The sequence below is a fragment of the Scomber scombrus genome, chromosome 14 (assembly GCF_963691925.1).
Source record: "Scomber scombrus chromosome 14, fScoSco1.1, whole genome shotgun sequence".
NCBI lineage: Eukaryota > Metazoa > Chordata > Actinopteri > Scombriformes > Scombridae > Scomber > Scomber scombrus.
In genome coordinates this window covers 7,329,876-7,347,124 of record NC_084983.1, presented here as the reverse complement: position 1 = coordinate 7,347,124, position 17,249 = coordinate 7,329,876, and the positions used below count along the sequence as shown (strand labels likewise).

General features: G+C 43.2%; 1 protein-coding gene across 5 annotated transcripts in view; it reads left to right on the top strand.

Moving 5' to 3' along the window:
• abr (ABR activator of RhoGEF and GTPase) overlaps positions 1 to 17,249 on the top strand; it is a 132,454-nt gene that overhangs the window by 104,547 nt on the left and 10,658 nt on the right. Inside the window, exon 1 of one of the 5 annotated variants that reach the window (XM_062432733.1) lies at positions 12,248 to 12,739. The exons of the other annotated variants lie outside the window; for them this stretch is intronic. Within the exon in view, the coding sequence (XP_062288717.1) occupies positions 12,554 to 12,739 (186 nt within the window). The 5' untranslated portion in view covers positions 12,248 to 12,553. Of the gene's footprint in view, positions 1 to 12,247; positions 12,740 to 17,249 lie in introns of those variants that run through there. 5 annotated transcript variants of the gene reach the window in all.

Here is a 17,249-nt window from a genome sequence, read left to right as displayed (position 1 = left end):
CCACATGGCCATAGCTGGGGTCTGAGATTGAGCAAGTATTTGCCCACTGTGGTTCTGCACCTCATTATGCAGGGTGGTTTATCTGTAGTGGGGCCTGCATTAGGTTTGTTTTCTTCTAGGAATTGTAGATGTTGTAGACAGCACAGTGGGGGTAGCTGTCCATACCAGGAAAAATGAAATTATAGCTGTAGCAGAATGCTTTCTTGTGTTATACTGAATAGTAAAGGCATTGATCCAAAAGTACTTTGTAGTGCTGTGCTATGCTTCAAGTAAACACAATTCTAGCTTGGTGGATCATTGCAGGAATTGTAAGGGCGATCTCCCCGTTCACCACACTAGCCCGCTACATCCTGACTACTGTGTAGAGTTTCACTTCTAAAACGTTTCTCCAGAAGTGTCCGTGAGAATCTGTCTGGCAGTATAGAGTGTCAGAGAGATTACTGACATTCTGGATTTCCGTTCTACTACCTCCAGTAAAAAGGAGAAGCTTTGTAAAACATCCACAATCTAGTTCAGATATAATGACTAATCAGGAGAAACAGGAGAAAAACAGCAACTGCTCCGTCCATCACGGTCACATGGGGTTTTCATATTGCGTGTCTGCTATTTTCCAGTCACATTACCGCTGCGTTGTTCATTGACATCCCCAGCTGAAAAATTCCAATAATTTTTGAAAGATGAGCTTCACCCCTGCCGCCCGCCAAGAACCATATTAACATTCATGGATGCTCTTTGTCCTCCAGCCTCGCAGTCTTTGTTGAAGTTCTTCTATATCTGCGTGTGTGTATGTGTATGCTTCAGTAAGCTGTCAGATCTGTCTATATGTTCTCTGCCTGGCCTCTAAAGCCCTAGCAGCTCACACACTGAATGAAAGCACCAACAGGACTCTGCTTGGTGGAGGTAAACAATGCTTCTGCTAGTTGCAAGTTAGAAAAGAAAGGATGCTGTCTGTAATTTTAGCGATCAAATTGAAATGTTACCTCCATTTTTCTGTTTGTTTTCCACCGCCTGTCTTCTTTGAGATAGTGGAACAGGCAAGTGGACATTTTTAGACATCATTTAAATGTAAAAAGGTGTTGAAATATGCTGCTACATCAGCTGTTATCAACACACTAGGTGACTTGAGATACATACCATAATTACTGTAGACACGGTTCGCGCCGAGTCATGGTTTGGTCGATACCGAGCGTTTAGCTTGTGTTTCCTGCACACCATATGAAGATGAAACAGTAGCTGACTCTTAATCAGTAGCTTCGAGGTACCACAGCTGTTATTTTTGGGTTGCTGCGTGCTGCTTTTGCACGAAGGCGGGGATGTTTCGCAGGCATCTGCTCAGCTCCTGTAGTGATCTTCGCGGGTGAGACAAGAGAGAAAGCCCCCCCACAGCCACAAACATGCACACCGAATTTGCCCGGCAGACAGAGAGACAAATGAGTGGACGGGAAAAAAAGTGCTGGCTGAGGGAAATACACGTATTAATATCGTGCTTTCTTCCCATGCTTTGTATGGAGATTTTAAAGTCAATGCAAGGTCCTTAAAATAGTGCATTAAGCCTGTAATCTTTATCTAGACTGTGATATGTGACCCTAATGTAAGCATGAGATGATGAATAGCAGTGGGGATTTGGTTTATGATGCTCAGATTCATATCTAAACATAACAAACAGTACATTGGGTCAAAAGCAAATAAATAGCTCAAACTATTAAGTAGCTGGCAGGTGATTATACTGCAGGATTTAAAAGGTATCAGTCCAAAGTGGAAAAGTTAAGAAGTAATCAGAAATATAAATACTGTAAGGCTTTTTATTCTGTCCTTACTCATAGGTTCAGTAGTTTCAGGTCATGGCTCAAACCTTCGTGCTTCAGTGTTTGTTTTCCTCTATCTTCACATTTCAGCAAGTCCTGATGACCTTTCCATATTCCTTCCACTCCACTAACCTGAGAGGGACACAGCCTCTCCATGTTTAATGTAAATGTAACAAGAAACTGGGCAGCCAAGGTAGCGTAGCACTGAGAGAACCTTCTGACTCATCATTTTTAAAAGTTTTAAGCTCCACGTACAGAATCTACACTCGGCAAACTTCCAGATACCTTCGATGGATCAAGCTTTCATAACTTGGGTTATTGCGAAGGCTTTGGGTCGTCGTTAGCGCTCCCAACTCCAGGACTTCCCATGACATTTCGCTGTTCATATGGCAGCACCGTGCGCAGTGCCAGGCGTTTGATCCTGCTTTATGACTTCCTGTCCCAGGGCAAGGGAGGAAGACTGCTCGTTTCCTGCTGGGACTGCGCAGGCTGCATACACTCTGACCTCTCTGGTGGACTAATGGCTGAAATCTTTATCTAATTTGTTCTTTCATTTTTTTATCAGTAAATATCGGAAACCCCTCCCATACTTGAAAACATCTTGTCCAGAACAAAAGCTTTATTAAATCAGATCAAACGTTTTTCTTTACAATCTGCAACCACAGAGGACAATGCAGTCATTTTCCATTAGTACTGTAGATGTGCAGGATGTGCAGCCAGACTTGACAGGTGTTTATCTTCGCTAATCACACAAAGCATTCCTCACTTGGTAGATATAAACATGCTCTAATGAGTTCAAATGAGGTAAACATGTCACAATGATGGCTATTAGGTGGCCTCAAGCAATTATTTAATTCCTTCTCAATCTCCTGGCTGTTAATAGCAAATCTCCTTTTTTTTATTGGCTTCTTAAATGTCTGACCTCCTGTATCAGGCCCCTGTTGCCACCACACATTAGGCTAATGATGATATAATTGTTTTCATGTGGAGGAAACGTTTCCAAAGTCCCTTCAGACTGTGGAGGATGTTTTGAACTTGTCAGCTGTATAGAGGATGAGGTCACTTACATTGCGATTATCTAGAATTTATGGTCGCGCCAAATCCAGTTCTGGTGCTGCCAAGCAGACTGACACCATATGTAAAAGATCAAGGATCAAAGTAGTTCAACTTGATCTTCTGCCTCTTTTTTCACACATGAAGGAATGTTAAACTTCTGGAGAGGAGTAAAGTTCAGTCCCTTGACTATTGTATAAGTTTACTTGAGTAGATAAAACTTGAGTGATGCACAATGTGAAATCTGCCACTTCACAAAACCCCACAATGAAATTAAGTTGAAGCAACCTTGGAGAACAACACCGCTCTTTCCGGCTCTTAGTGTTTCTCAGGCGACGAGTGCGCTCCGAGCATCGCTTCTCTTTCAAACAGCCTGTTGCATAACCGGCGTGTCGTGATGAATTCATTTGAGCACTCTATTTAAAAAGCGTCCCTGGCAGAAGCATGAAATGTGTTGATCCGACCGGGGAGCCAGCTCGAGTGTGTACCTGTTCCCTCTTGCTGGTCCTGCTTTCATAGAGCCTGAGTGGGTGTTTATGAGGGAGGGCACCTCAAAAGTCTATTTCACAGAGTCGCACATTGGTTGAATTATGTAATGTGGGTTGTATAATAGCCAGGAGAGCGATATGTACTGTCTGTCTGTGTGTGTGTGTGTGTGTCTGTTCCAGGAGCTGTGGAGGAGATACTTGGGTTGATTGCATCTCTGCCTACTTGTATCTTCTCCTCTTCCTCCAGTGTAACCTGATACTACTTCACTTAGCCAACTGTGGTTAGACAGAAACCACTGTTATCATGCCTCGCTAATCCTGCCAGAGGTTGCTTGTTATCGATCACTAGTGGAAAACACTCCTGTTTAGTTTCTAATCCTCTTTATTGTGAATCAGATGGAAGAAAGGAAGAAAGATGGAGGCTCAAAGCAGAGTGAAGGAGAGGAGGAGATGAGACATAGAGACAGTCAGTCAGACAGTGTGGTACATCAGCATTTAGCCTGAGGTGCTTTTCTGTGGCCGAACTGCTAACACTGTTACACAAAGACTTATAACAACCCCATCATCAGGATGCTTGCTGGGAGCTGACACTGCTGAAGTCTCCATTAATTGATTAATTGATTCTCCAATTACATGTTGATGGCTTCTTATAAGGCTTTGACCTGGCTGCACTGCTTTCTTTTTTACTTTATTGGTGAATAAAAAGGAGGGGGGGTGGAAGGGTGTGGAAGATGCTGTGAATTAGTTAACAGAAGAGCTGACCCAGTTTTGATGGAGAAGAAAATGTCAGAGCTTACAAAACAGATTTTTTGATGATCTTTGATTTTTACTCCTTCATTAAGGTTCTTAGGTGTCGGTTCATCGTGGAGAGATTGCACCACCTCGGTCACATTTTGTGCTGATAATAATTTTGAGTTGAGCTCATAGGACTTGTAAATATCCCTTACAATATAAATAATTTCTTGAGTGGCAGTAATCACTTCATTGGGGTCTTCAGGTGGACATCCTTCTACTCTGAAGGGCTCAACGGCAACGTCTGGCATCCCAGGCGTCCTATAGATTGATGATCACCCTGCAGCCCAGATCGAAACCTTTCTTTTCAGCCAAAGACAGCTGCTGCTACACTCGGCAGCCTCCGATATTGACCTGGTGGCTTGCTGTAGGGCCTGTTTAGTGCTGCTGTAGTGTTGTGAGACAGAACTGCAGATCTTAGAAGTGGTTTCTGACCAAGTTTGTCATTGTTGTCGGCACGTGGGATGGATCCAAAAGCATTGGCTAGATCAAGGAATAAGGCATGCAGATCTCTTAAATCTGGTGCCATATCATGTTTGTGTGTTCTAAGAAGTCTGGTGGAGTCTGATGTACCGGCTTTCTGCACCAACATGTCAATCAGTTTGTTCTGTTTCACTTCAGTTGTCATCCTTTGAGCAATGATGCTAAAGAAAATCTTTACTTCAATATTCAAGAGACTGATGTGCCTGAATTTGTCGATATTTCCTTTTCCTTTGGGATGAATACTCCTCCAGCCCTTCACCACACTTCTGGGATGGTGTGTTTCTTCTTGCCACCCTCTTTCTCTAACCATTAAATTGCAAGCCATGCAGTACATTCTCTGTTTTTTATAAGTGCTCTGCTTAAAGGAATAGTAAAACCCTTTATCTGCCTCCCTCTTAACATTTAGACAATCATACTGGAAATTGTTTCCTTTTAACGTAAGCCTCAGTTGGGTAATACTTGCTAGTCTCAGCTTATGTCATTCATCCGCTCACCTCTTCGTCTCTCCGTCAGTCCCACCTCCCTCCTGCCTGTTTGTGTAATCTTCCAGGTGGCTGCGTCCAGTCAGCCGTGACTATATTCTCCAGAGTGAATTATTCAAGCAGGCCAGCAGCAGCGTCGTCGTCCTGCGAAGCCGCACTCTCTTCATCACTGGAATTGGGTCACACTGTTCAGATGTAACCCAGCCTTGTCCCCCAGTCAACCAGAGGGCATGATCACAGCTTCAGCGCAGTGGGTTCACGTCTACGACGCACTTAAGGCCAGGATAGTTTAATGCTGCGTGAGTTTTGTATGAAGGATGTGTCACCCTCACCCTTCCCTTGAGACCTGCTTCTCAGCTTCGCCCTATTTACACAGATAAACTGTTACCAGCTAATGTATGACACCAGCTGGAAATCTTGTGCACAGGAAATAACAAATCTAAACTGGACAGCAAAATCCAGCAGGTGAAAGCAAAGTCCAGAAAAACCTGGAGGCAGAAATGATGGATAAACCTGCTATGGAAAGATTTCTTATCACAATCTCCTCCTCCTCCTTCTCCTCCACTCGCAGAGGAAAAAAAAAATAGACCCAGAAACTTGCGGTTACTTAATGTTATGGTGCTTTATGAGTTATGAATTCAAAACTTTCAAAAATTCCACTCGGGGTTTCAAAAATGCAAATTTGCCTCATGCAGCTTTAACTCTATTTTGAGTCATGGCTGTTTATTCAAAGCCAACTCAAGTTATATCTCGGCTCAGATTCTATCCCGTTATATTTGCCAGGGACGGGTGGATCAGCTGTAATTAAAGAAAGTTCTCTATGTTGATGAGCTATAATTACCTCCACTGCTGTTTGGTGAACAAATAGACTTTGAGCCAAGGAACGACACATTTAAATAGTTGTGTTTCACATATAGAGCATCAGCTGTGAGTACACATCAAAGTGACTTAAATGAGATTAGATTATGAAAATAAATTAAAGTAAAGATTACAACATACTAAGGGGAAGTACATGAGTCACTAAAAGGAAAATCTGTGAAAAACATCATGTATACAGAGTGTGACCTCATTGTTTGGATGCAGGTTTATCGTGCAGAACCTGCAGCATTGCTGCTTCAACATTTGCTCTTGCATCACTCTGCTTCTCAGCATCTTTCTTTTTTGACTTGGTTTCCTTTCCCTCATTTTATCTCTCTGTGCTTCCCTGCATCCACGTTTACTGATCAGACTCAAAAAAATACGCTTCAGTGAAGGGAACACCATCTTTAAAAGGATTTTCTGCTGATTTGTGGATGGTTTAAAATAGCAGGCTCTATTCATATCTTTTCATATCCTGAACGCTTTGTTTTTTCCACCCCACTCTCTGTTTTTTAAGAGGGCACTCACACATTTCTCTTCTCCTCTCATCCAACCACACCCAACAACACAGACACAAGCTACATGCTAATGAAACCTTCCCTGAGCTCCTTGTCTTTTCTACCCTCCTCACTCCCCTTCACCACTTTTTGTTCCAAAGTGCTTAATAAGTGATGGAGCGGTTAATCGGAGGAAGATGCCCCCCAACGGCGCAGATGAAAGAGGAGAAGGAATAATCTGTGGAGCACCCTAAGGCTGTGATTTCCCACCCTGCCAAACCCCCTCCTACCTCTCCACTCCCATCTTAGCACTCCCACAGTACCCTCAAGGACCCTCCCTTGAAAGCTCCCCTTCACATACACACATTCACACAGCTCCTTTTTGCTGTGTTTCCCCTTCCTCTTGCTTAAGCTCCAGTGAAAGCAGCAGGAGAGATCAAAGAGGTGGAGCGGGTCATCTCGTAAACATTCTTATAGAGACCGTTCCAATTAAATCTGATTGAATTATCCGCTCAAGACGCGGCTCGCGGCTATTGATGTCACCCAGCACCATCATCGTGTCAACCAATCTCAGGCCTCGAAGAGACGCACATGATGAAAACACAGCACTTTGTCATTCTGATGAGTAAGTCAAACAAGCCGGCGGCCGCTTCCCCCTTTCTTTTGATTTCATCATTTGTCAATGCCCGAGCCCCAAATGATCGCCTTTGTTCCACCGTTAGCATCTTCACAGGGACTTACAGTAAGAACGTTACAGAGCTTAGGCCAGGAATACGAATGCACGCTGTGAATGCTGCTCCTGACACAAGAGCCTTCAGATCTCAACATATAATAAACCATATATGCCTTCATGAAAGTGGTAGAAGATTGTCTGAACCTCCTTAAAACATATGATTTAAAACAAGCTGCGAAAACGTTAAAGATGTATATAAATACACACTGAAATGCTCTCTGACAGACTTTCTGGCTGTCTTTTGGTAAGAAAGGAATAGTTTGGCATTTTTGGGAAATCTCCTTATGTTAATACGCATGTTTGCCAAAATGTTCAAATACTCCTTTTAACAATTGAACATACCAGCTATCCATACATGTACTACAGGTCAGGCAGGACAAGACATGCAAATTCTAAACCGAGCGGCTCCAGTCGAAAGCTGGATTTGAGCCCAGGACCGTCTTGCTGTGAGGGGAGCAACTACGCAGCTTCCTATTCAAAAATCTGGACTTGTAATTGCAGGATCATGTTAGGCAATACTCCAGCTATAATTTAGGATGGGATTCATGAACAAGTTACGTATTATATGGGGAAGTTATCATTGTAGACCTCACACACACACAGAGCGTGTGGGGGAGTACAGTGAAGGTCAACCACCAAACATTTCCTGGCAGATTTTTTTCAGCCAGGTGTACAACATTCACAACATCTTCCATCCGCTCATAGGCCACATGATAAACACGCTAAAACACCAGACTGACTGCATTACAGGAGTGTCAGGACCATCCCATGTTCATTTGCCGGTCCTGAACTCAGAGCTGCTCCATATTCATGTCGGAGCGCTGTAGCCGATAAATTGATCATTAATTCATCTCAGGCTCGTGACGGTGTCTGTGATTGGCAGAGCACTGCTGAATCCTGCAGGAGCCGAGGCTGCAGAATCGCAGAATCGTCAGAATCACGGCGCTCGCCAGGGAGCCCCCCCCTCCCCTTTTGTCTGGTCATATGGAGCGGCTTTACGAGGGGCTGAGCCACCCAGCCCATCTATAATTAAGAGCCGGGACTGGCCCTGATGTCTGAGTATAGGCACTCAGGGCTGAACCATCTGCTCCTTCACCTTTTCACATTGTGATTTTTTACCTTCGTCTTTGAAAAAATGATGTCAAGTAAGTTGTTTCTTGGAGCTCTGTTGCAGATTTCCAGCAGAAAAAGCATTTTGTGAAAGAAAAATAGATTAATTATAAGAAGAATTGATTAGTTTGTATGACCCACATTGTCGAAGAGGACAAAAGAAAAAGTATAATAGAGAGAAAAATTGGAAAGTTATAGGAAAAAGACAGGCTGACAGCACTCACACCACAACAATGAAGGCTCAGCACCAAAACCACCTCACAGATTACCACTTTTACTAATTACTCTTTTTTTCTTTCATGCAGCCTCTCATTCCCACAAGAAGTCTTAATCTTATCTCCCTGTTGAACTCCCTCCTCCTCCTCTTCCTTCCCTGCTTGCATCTTTCCTCATTTCGTATCTCACAAGCTCAAGGCCCCACACAGTTCATCCTCTCTTAGACTGTACAGTGAATTTTATCTCCGCAGTGCATTTTTATCTACGAGTGGGACTTTTAGGAAAATAAGGGGGCCATTATTCCACTCGTCTCACGCACAGTAAAACCCATCTGACCAACCAAACCACAGAGCTCAAATAGTTTAGTTTCAACACGATTCAGACAAATATTATTCTAGCAAAACGTTACCAAGTTATTATTTCGCATTTAAAGTTCACGTTTGGAGTAAATGTGGGTTTTAGGGAACTGTGGCGGTCTTTGTGCAGCTTCTGGAGAAATCCACAGTATTCCTTGTTAACATGTCTGCATTTACAGTATGTAGGCATGTTTTTAGTGCCATAAATAAGGCATGAGTTAGCACAAGTGAGAGTGGGGACCTGGATACATGTATATGAATGTACAGATTGCGCTCTACTGGGGGAGCGGATGCGTGTGTTCACTCAATGATGTTGCTGATGTGATATGTTGTGAAGCGTTGGACTCTGGATGACCCGCTCGTAGACGCCGAGAAGCTGCTGTTACTCTAAGGAGTAACGCCAGTCTGTGTGTGTGTCTTCATTCATAAGTTGAACATTTGATGTGGACTAACAAAATGATCTGTGTGTGTGTGTGTGTGTGTGTGTGTGTGTGTGTGTGTGTGTGTGTGTGTGTGTGTGTGTGTGTGTGTGTGTGTGTGTGTGTGTGTGTGTGTGTGTGTGTGTGTGTGTGTGTGTGTGTGCGAAGATACAAAAGAAATCATAGAGGAGTATAAAGACAGTAGCATGAGAGAAGTAATTTGAGGAATAGAGGGTTTGCTGATGAGTTTTTTATGGCTCCTCGAGACAGCAGGAAGAGTATAGTAGCGTCATCAGTAGAGTCTGTAAAAAATGAGTCATATACACATTGTGTCATAGTTTTGTACAGTGGTGCGGTGATACTGACACTACCAGTCTATCAAAAGTTAATCCACAACCAAGAAGTTAATCAGTGAAAAATTTGATAGACATTAATGAAAAATGTGTCATTTGTGAAGAGTTGCTTAAAGACGTGTTGTTGAAAATAAGGAGTTGAATGACATCACTCTAGCTTTTTAACCTATAATGAGAATTTGTTGTTACTGTAGACTAAACAATTAGAGATGCACCAATCTCGAAACCCTCTTTTAGTTAAACAGATGGGTTAGCATCCATGACGTGTCCAATTCTCATAAAATATTGTTCATCATTGGCTCAGGTCAGGTCAGGTTGTACTTTATTGGTACATACATACAATAGGTCTTGAAGTGAAAGAGCATCCCTTTTAAAGGAGATATAGTCTAATTCAGGACTGAAGTGAAACAATCACATGGATGCGTTAAGTCTTCAGCTTTCTCATGGTATTCCTCTGGAGTTTCCAACATGGAAGTTTTCAATTTGGACAGTTTTTTTTATTTTAATCCATGCTTATGTTACCGTCTTATTGATGGATGCTGTGGCAGCAGAACTCGCTTGCACCAAAAATATCTAAAAGACATACATAACAGTGAACATATACACAGTTCAAATACATCTTATCTATTTCTGTGCTCCCTTTTCTCTCATCTCGCCCCAAAAATATCTCATGTCTCCCCTGTGGGGTTTTTTTTTTCTCCTCCCATTTCCAAAACATGCTTTTCCCAGACATTCTTTCCAAGAAGTGACGCATGGAGTGTGTATGTCTCATACTTACGAACCCTGGGAGTTAAAAATACTCTGTGGCAAGGGTTAGTTGAGGTCTTTAACCCTCTAATCCAACCCCCTCCTTCTCATATGCTGTTTGTCACAAAGTCAGACATACAGACTGTCCTGTTCACCCTTCCTATCTGTTCACCACTTTATCTTCACCACAGAACACACATTGTTTCCAACCCTGGTATCATACTGTCTACTGCTGTCTGAGGCTCACATGAGACACATGATGACTCTGGTTGGTTTGTTAAGTGGTGTTCAGATACTGCGTCGACTTAAAAATAACCAATCAATACAATATTTTCACTTACACTCTGTGGAATTGACAAATCACTAAATCATCGTAGAGAATATCAATAATCAATAACCTTAGTGATATTTTATTGTCCTCAGAGAATATAGGAGGTGTATGAAAATGTCATTATTTATTCATTTTCACACTCGTTCTTTCCATTATTTGTATAGTTGGAGTAGACGGATGAAGTAGAGAAGAGCTCATACTGTATTTACGCGTATCGCTCGCCATCCTAGTAAACACAGCTGCGCCCCGCCGTTTCGAAGATCAAGGAAACGGTGTAACAAGCACATCCTCTCTTCTCATCTTATCTTGAGTCCCTCTATGAATCACTGTACAATCAGCAGGCATCCATCTACCTACCACAGACACCACAGATTGAATCACAGCCTCGGTTCATCCCACCAGACAGCCAGTTGTGCCGGTAGCGAGGTTTCAAAAAAAAATAATGCAGCCTGGTGTCTCTCTGTAACCTTTTTCCCCCAGTGGAATATTTTCTCCTCTAATTTGAATGGGATGGGACACGGTGGATGGAGATGGAGTTTGACAGGCATACACACACACACACACACACACACACACACACACACACACACACACACACACACACACACACACACACACACACACACACACACACACACTTCCCAGCCTCTATCGATCCATTATACAGAGGAATACGCCTTTTAAGAGCAGCCAGCTCTTACGGCTGTCCTGTTGAATAAAGATGGTGAATCGCTCTGCGTGTCTCAGAGGACGTGTGTGTGTGCGTGTGTGTGCACATGTGGACATCTTTGAATGACTTTCCAATGTCAACACATGGGCTTACTGAGAAGGGTTAAGCATTGTAGTGGAATAAAACACACACACACACACACACACGCACACATATACACATTCACAGTGAGTGCCTTCATAGCAGGAGGGGAGTGGTGGAAATCAGAGAAGTGTTAGAGTGGTGAGGAGAAAAGAGGAGGAGGAGGAGGAGGAAGGAGAATGTGTCACATTTTGAGAAGCTTTTAAAGCCTCCTGTAATGTTTTTGGCCTTTTTATTTTGACACTTTATCTAAAAAGCGAATCCTTCCGCTTCTTCTTAGGTTTATCGTTCATTACCTGCCCTCTGTAACGCAGCTCTTACTCCTTATCACATTCCTCTCTGTTCATGTCATGAGTGTGGTGCCCAGCTCTGGGAAAGGTTGACAAGGGGTCAAAGCGCTGAACAAAACACAGTACAGCATTTAGAAGTTCCTCCCTCCCTCCCTCTTTCACTCTCTCCCTCTCCCTCTCTCTCCTCTCATTTCTCATTGACTGTTTATTGCTGCCTCCTCCCCTCCCTCCTCTCTCTCTCTGGAGGTGTGTCCATCAACATCTGGAGAAGCAGGGCTGCTCAGTGACAACGGGAGCTCATTCACTCCCCCCCTCCTCTCTCTCTCCCTCCCTCTCTCACTCTCTCTCTCTCTCTCTCTCTCTCTCTCTCTGCCTCGCTTTAGCGCTCTGTATCTGTGTTTGCCGCTGTGGAAGTCAGATTGCACGAGCAAGGAGATGTTGGCAGCTGACTGTGGAATGAGCTCACAGCAAGAGGCACCAACGTGGAATTATTACCAGGCTTATCAAGGAGACCATGGCAGCATCTCGTTCTCCTGCCTTTCATCTTTCCTTTCTTTTTTGAACTGAACATCTAGACTTTTTTTCTTTTTTTTGCCGGTGAATTCTTTCTGTCAGGAGCGTCTCTCTAGCACCTGGTTCCAGTGATCCAGTGAGAGGTTTAGTCCTCTTTTATAAGCAGCGTACTTCCTCCACCCGTGTTCGGTGGAAGGGGGATTCAGAGGCTTTGGGATGACGGAGATCTTGGTGTCGGATGTAAACTTGAACTCGGTGTGTGAGCGTCTGGAGCAGCACTGCTGCGTGGACCAGAACCAACACAACATATCCAGCCAGCCACAGACCCCTGTGCTTAAGAGGCACACCAACACCGGGGCCAAGCTATGGGGCCGCGTCCGCAGCAAGCTGCTCAGACAAAAGGTCTTTGGCTGACATATGCACACTCACACTCACACTCACACTCACACACACACACACACACACACACACACACACACACACACACACACACACACACGTCACATGCATACACAGGCTGTGTTGTCTCTCTTTTATCTTCTCTCCGTTTCATTTGTTCTCCTCTATTTATCACTGTGTCACCTCCATCTGTTTGCTCTGTGTCTTTTATGCTCAGTGTGGAACTCTCCATGTGCGTGCGCTCTCTCCCCGGGTGTCTTTCTTTCAGCGTAGAGTTGACCATCGCTCTTATCTGATCTGTCTATTGACTGCAGTAAAGGCATCGATGTAGCGCTAAAGCAAAAGGTGGATAAACTGTGACATGTGCTGACAGACAACCACTGTTAATACAAAAAACATATTGCTAGAAAAGCTTTTTTTTCCCTATTTAAATGATTTTATCCTCAAATAACTCATCAATTTGATAATGCACATGTAAATATTTACCAAGCATGATGTCAGCGTTAAAACATAATTAATGTTCTCTATATCAGGGTGTGTAGTGGACTGATGCTCCAACACAAACAAGTGTGTCCAGATGTTTTGATAAATGGATAACAGATACTTGGCAGTCATATTTCATACCTGAATGCTTAAATGTACAGAACAATTGCTAGCAGGAAAAATCACTGTTGCTTTAATGGGTGAGACCATCATTAAATAATAACTTCCGCCTCCCTATTGTTTTAATCGTGCCACTTTATATATCAGCCAGTTCTACATCCACCAGTCTCTGTTCTTCCTTCTGTAAAGGTGCTGCTGATGAGTGTACAGCATTTCTATCTGAACTGTGTTGGTTGGTTAATGTTTCAGTATCAGTTTAGCTCCCCCTGCTGTTCAGACACTGTTTCAGTATCACCATCCTCTGAGCTGAGCTGATCTAATGCCCCTTTGACATTTCAAGCTCAGATTTTTTTCTTCTTCCACTAATTATCCCAAATAGCCTCTAAAATATGTGTCAGACACATTAGCATCTGAGGTTTTTTTCATGAAATTAGCACTGGCAGGGGAAGGTTTAATTCAACTTTGACATTTTTTCAGGATGTAGCCAATTATCAGCAGTTTGTACCACAGTGTTTTATTGCCTTGTTACTCGCAAATTCTTGACATTTCATGGTGTTTGTATGAATTTTTCAGTGTGACGTTGTTTTTGCACTTCATGAGAGGCAGTCAGTGGATGGTTAACTTAAACAAAGGCTAGAGAGATATAATTTTAGCTTTTTCCTATAAATTCACTTAAATTCTGGACCAGAATTAGATGGAAAACATAGCAATCACTGTATGTTCCATTATATGGTTGAGGTTAATTCATTATTATCATGTGGTGAAAACATTCAGATCGAACTGAATGACCCTTGTGTTGGAGGGATCTGTTGCCTAAAGATGGGTGTGCACACACACACACACACACACACACACACACACACACACACACACACACACACACACACACACACACACACACACACACACACACACACACAGGTCTGGTATGGCACAGTTAAACTGCTGGTTCTGGATTTGTGAGTAATGCGTAGGAAAAAAAAGGGAGCTACCTCTTTTCTCCCAGCTGTTTTTGTGTATGAAAGATGGAGAGGAAGCATGTGAGCCTGCTCTGATTCTATGCATACTGTAGCTCAGCACATGCAGCTAAAACTATGACTATTGTGTGAAGGTATGAACCCAAGATTTTACATTTTTTTCTTCACTGTAAGTTTGCACACGTGTGCTCAGCATCCCCTTCATGAATGCATCGGCAGCATTTTTATTGTGTGCATAATAAAAGTAGTTTAGGCGAACCTGCAAAGGACAAAGAAACCAAGTGGAGAGGTGGCACACAACCTTTGCTTCAGTGATTTCCATTATTCAACAGAGGCCTGAGGAAGGCTGACCACTGGTTATACTGAGCGGGATAAAACAGGGATTACATACTAAGCCCAGACTTTACTACATTGACCCGCAGGTCCCTGTATTGATTCATCTCTCTCCTCCTTGCGTACACATCACCCCTTCTTTACATCAACAAACATGATTAAGGCGGTTTGTTTCTTTCCATCTGTATTTCACCGCTGTCTAAATCTGTCAGCTTTGCAGTTATAGTTTGCACGTGATCCCGCTCGGCCCCGCGCAGAAATCCCCCTTCACTCAACTGCTCTGTGAAGTCCCATTCATCCACTCATTCATGTTGAAAGAGGCTTTTGAATGCCAGGTTTTTATGAGTAAATTTGTGTTGCAGGTTTTTTTTTTTTTTTCTCGGCTCAGTTGCCTTTTGATCCTATCAGCTTTTTCTACAATTCTCCCTTTCTTCTCCCTCCTCCCTCCTCCTCCCTGCATGTCTGCCTCGAAACGTTGATGAAGGCTGAGGCGATGATGGACAATCACATACCATCATCATTTGGAACAGTAACAGGGCACAGTGCTGGCAGGTTGTTAGAAAATGTCTAAAAATTCAAAATGTGGAGGAAAAACAGTTCCGTATTAAATATTTTAAATTATTATTCTGTAATTAGTTTAAAGCTTCAATTTGGCACCTTCAAGTGAACATACATTTTTTCTTTTATTATTTCTGGCCTTAGTTTTGCTTTTTAAATTGGTTCACCTATTAATTTATGTTCACATCATCTTAAAAATATTAAAAGAAACTTTGTAATATACCAAGTATGAGGAAGGTCGACTTCAAACGTTATTTTTAAGCTTTTTTTTTTTTTTTTTTTTTTAGAAGAAGCCGACTTCAGGCCTTTTTTCTGTTTGCGTGCATCTGCAGCATGCGTGTTGTTCACAGGGTGTCGACAGGATCGTGGAATGCAAAAGAATGCGTGAAGGGTAGGGGGGGGGGGCACACCGGGGAATTGTCCTCACTCCGTCAGCCTAAAGCGGCACCTAATTAAGATGCGGTGTGATGAGATGGGAGGAAGAGGAGGGGAGGAGGAAAGGTGGGGGGCTGGCTGGGAACACTAATTGGACTAGAACCAGACGTAAGGTATTGTAAATGTCCCGGCGAAGGAACAAATGATGATGAAGCTGTTGCTCTCTCGCTGCTGTGGGGTTTCATAGCCGTGTGTTTAACATCATGTTCTTTTTGGCTGATGACCTGTTTTGCTGGACAGGTTGTTTTTTTTTTTTTATTTCTTTGCAGACTTTCAGCCAGCTTAGTGTGGAGAACAATAGAGCTGTCGTCCCGATTTAGCTACGGAAGAGAATCAGATCCAACCATTATCATCTGCCCTCATCCCACCTCTTGCCCCCTCCCGGCCCTGCCACATTTTTAACCCGCGTACGAAATTATGCTCTCCCATTTGAGTATGTTGATTAGTGCAGATGAGATATTAGGGTTTCATCCATCCTGCGTGCCTAAAATGCCAGCCAGTCCCCTAATGGCCTTTTATATAGGCCACATAAATCTCTGTCTGTCCCCGCCGGAGGGCATAGCTCTTTATTGGCCCCAATCCATCCCCGTGTGCAGGATCTGAGATTGGTTAATGAGCTCCAGGAGGGGAGTGGTAGGTCAGTAAAGCATTCTCAGGTTGATACCCAGAATGACCCTTTCTTGGATAAGTCCAGTCCCACCGCTTCTGGTTGTGCAGGCAGCTGTATTCACGGTGGCTTTAATCTCAGTAGGCTGACAACGAGGCATTAATCATCTAATTAGACGGTGGGTGTTAGGAGATGTTGGCTTCTGGTACATTCATCACGTGCGTTAACGGTGGTCTGGGTTTAGATAATGACAGGGGAGATGATGACTCTGGGTTACCACATGAATACAGGGAAATTTATGGGAAATAGTCACAGAACATTCAGTTCATGACTTGTTTGGCACATTTCAATAGTTGTTGGTTTGCAGCTGTTTTTAGAAAGTTTTCCTCTGAGCTAAAATATAAAATCATCAAGCAGGATGTTTGAGCTCATGGAAGTACTCCAACTTAGTCATCAAAACTCACCAAAAACACTCGATGAATGTTACATCAGAGACCTCAAACGAGACCTCTCTCATCCTCTTACTGGCACCTGCTGGAACAGCGACACATCATCTTTCCTCAGTTACTCAGTCGACTCCGCTGAGTAAACATACACAGAGATGATCTAATGGCTCACAAATGGTACATGCCGTTAGCTGTGGCAAAGATCACAAATAAGCTGAACAGTCAGGTAATGAGTTAGCTCACGATGACGCAATGTTCCCGTGCGGACATCGGGCGAAAAAACACCACCGTCCAAAACCGCCCAAGAAAAACACGAGGGTTCATCAGAGGACAAAAATGTGGCTTAGATTCCAGTCCCTTGAGAGCATATGTGAGTTTTGTCACTGCTGCACCAGATTAAATCAGATTTTTTAGTGGTTAGTCTGTGTGGGAGAGTAACAAAGCAGCGTTGGTCTCTGTGTCTTCGCCGATGTGGGTTTTAGTTGCTAGTTGACGGCCTTGGATGGAAACTGAAGTTATAAGACCTGTGTGGTTTTAGTTTTTTTTCTTTTACA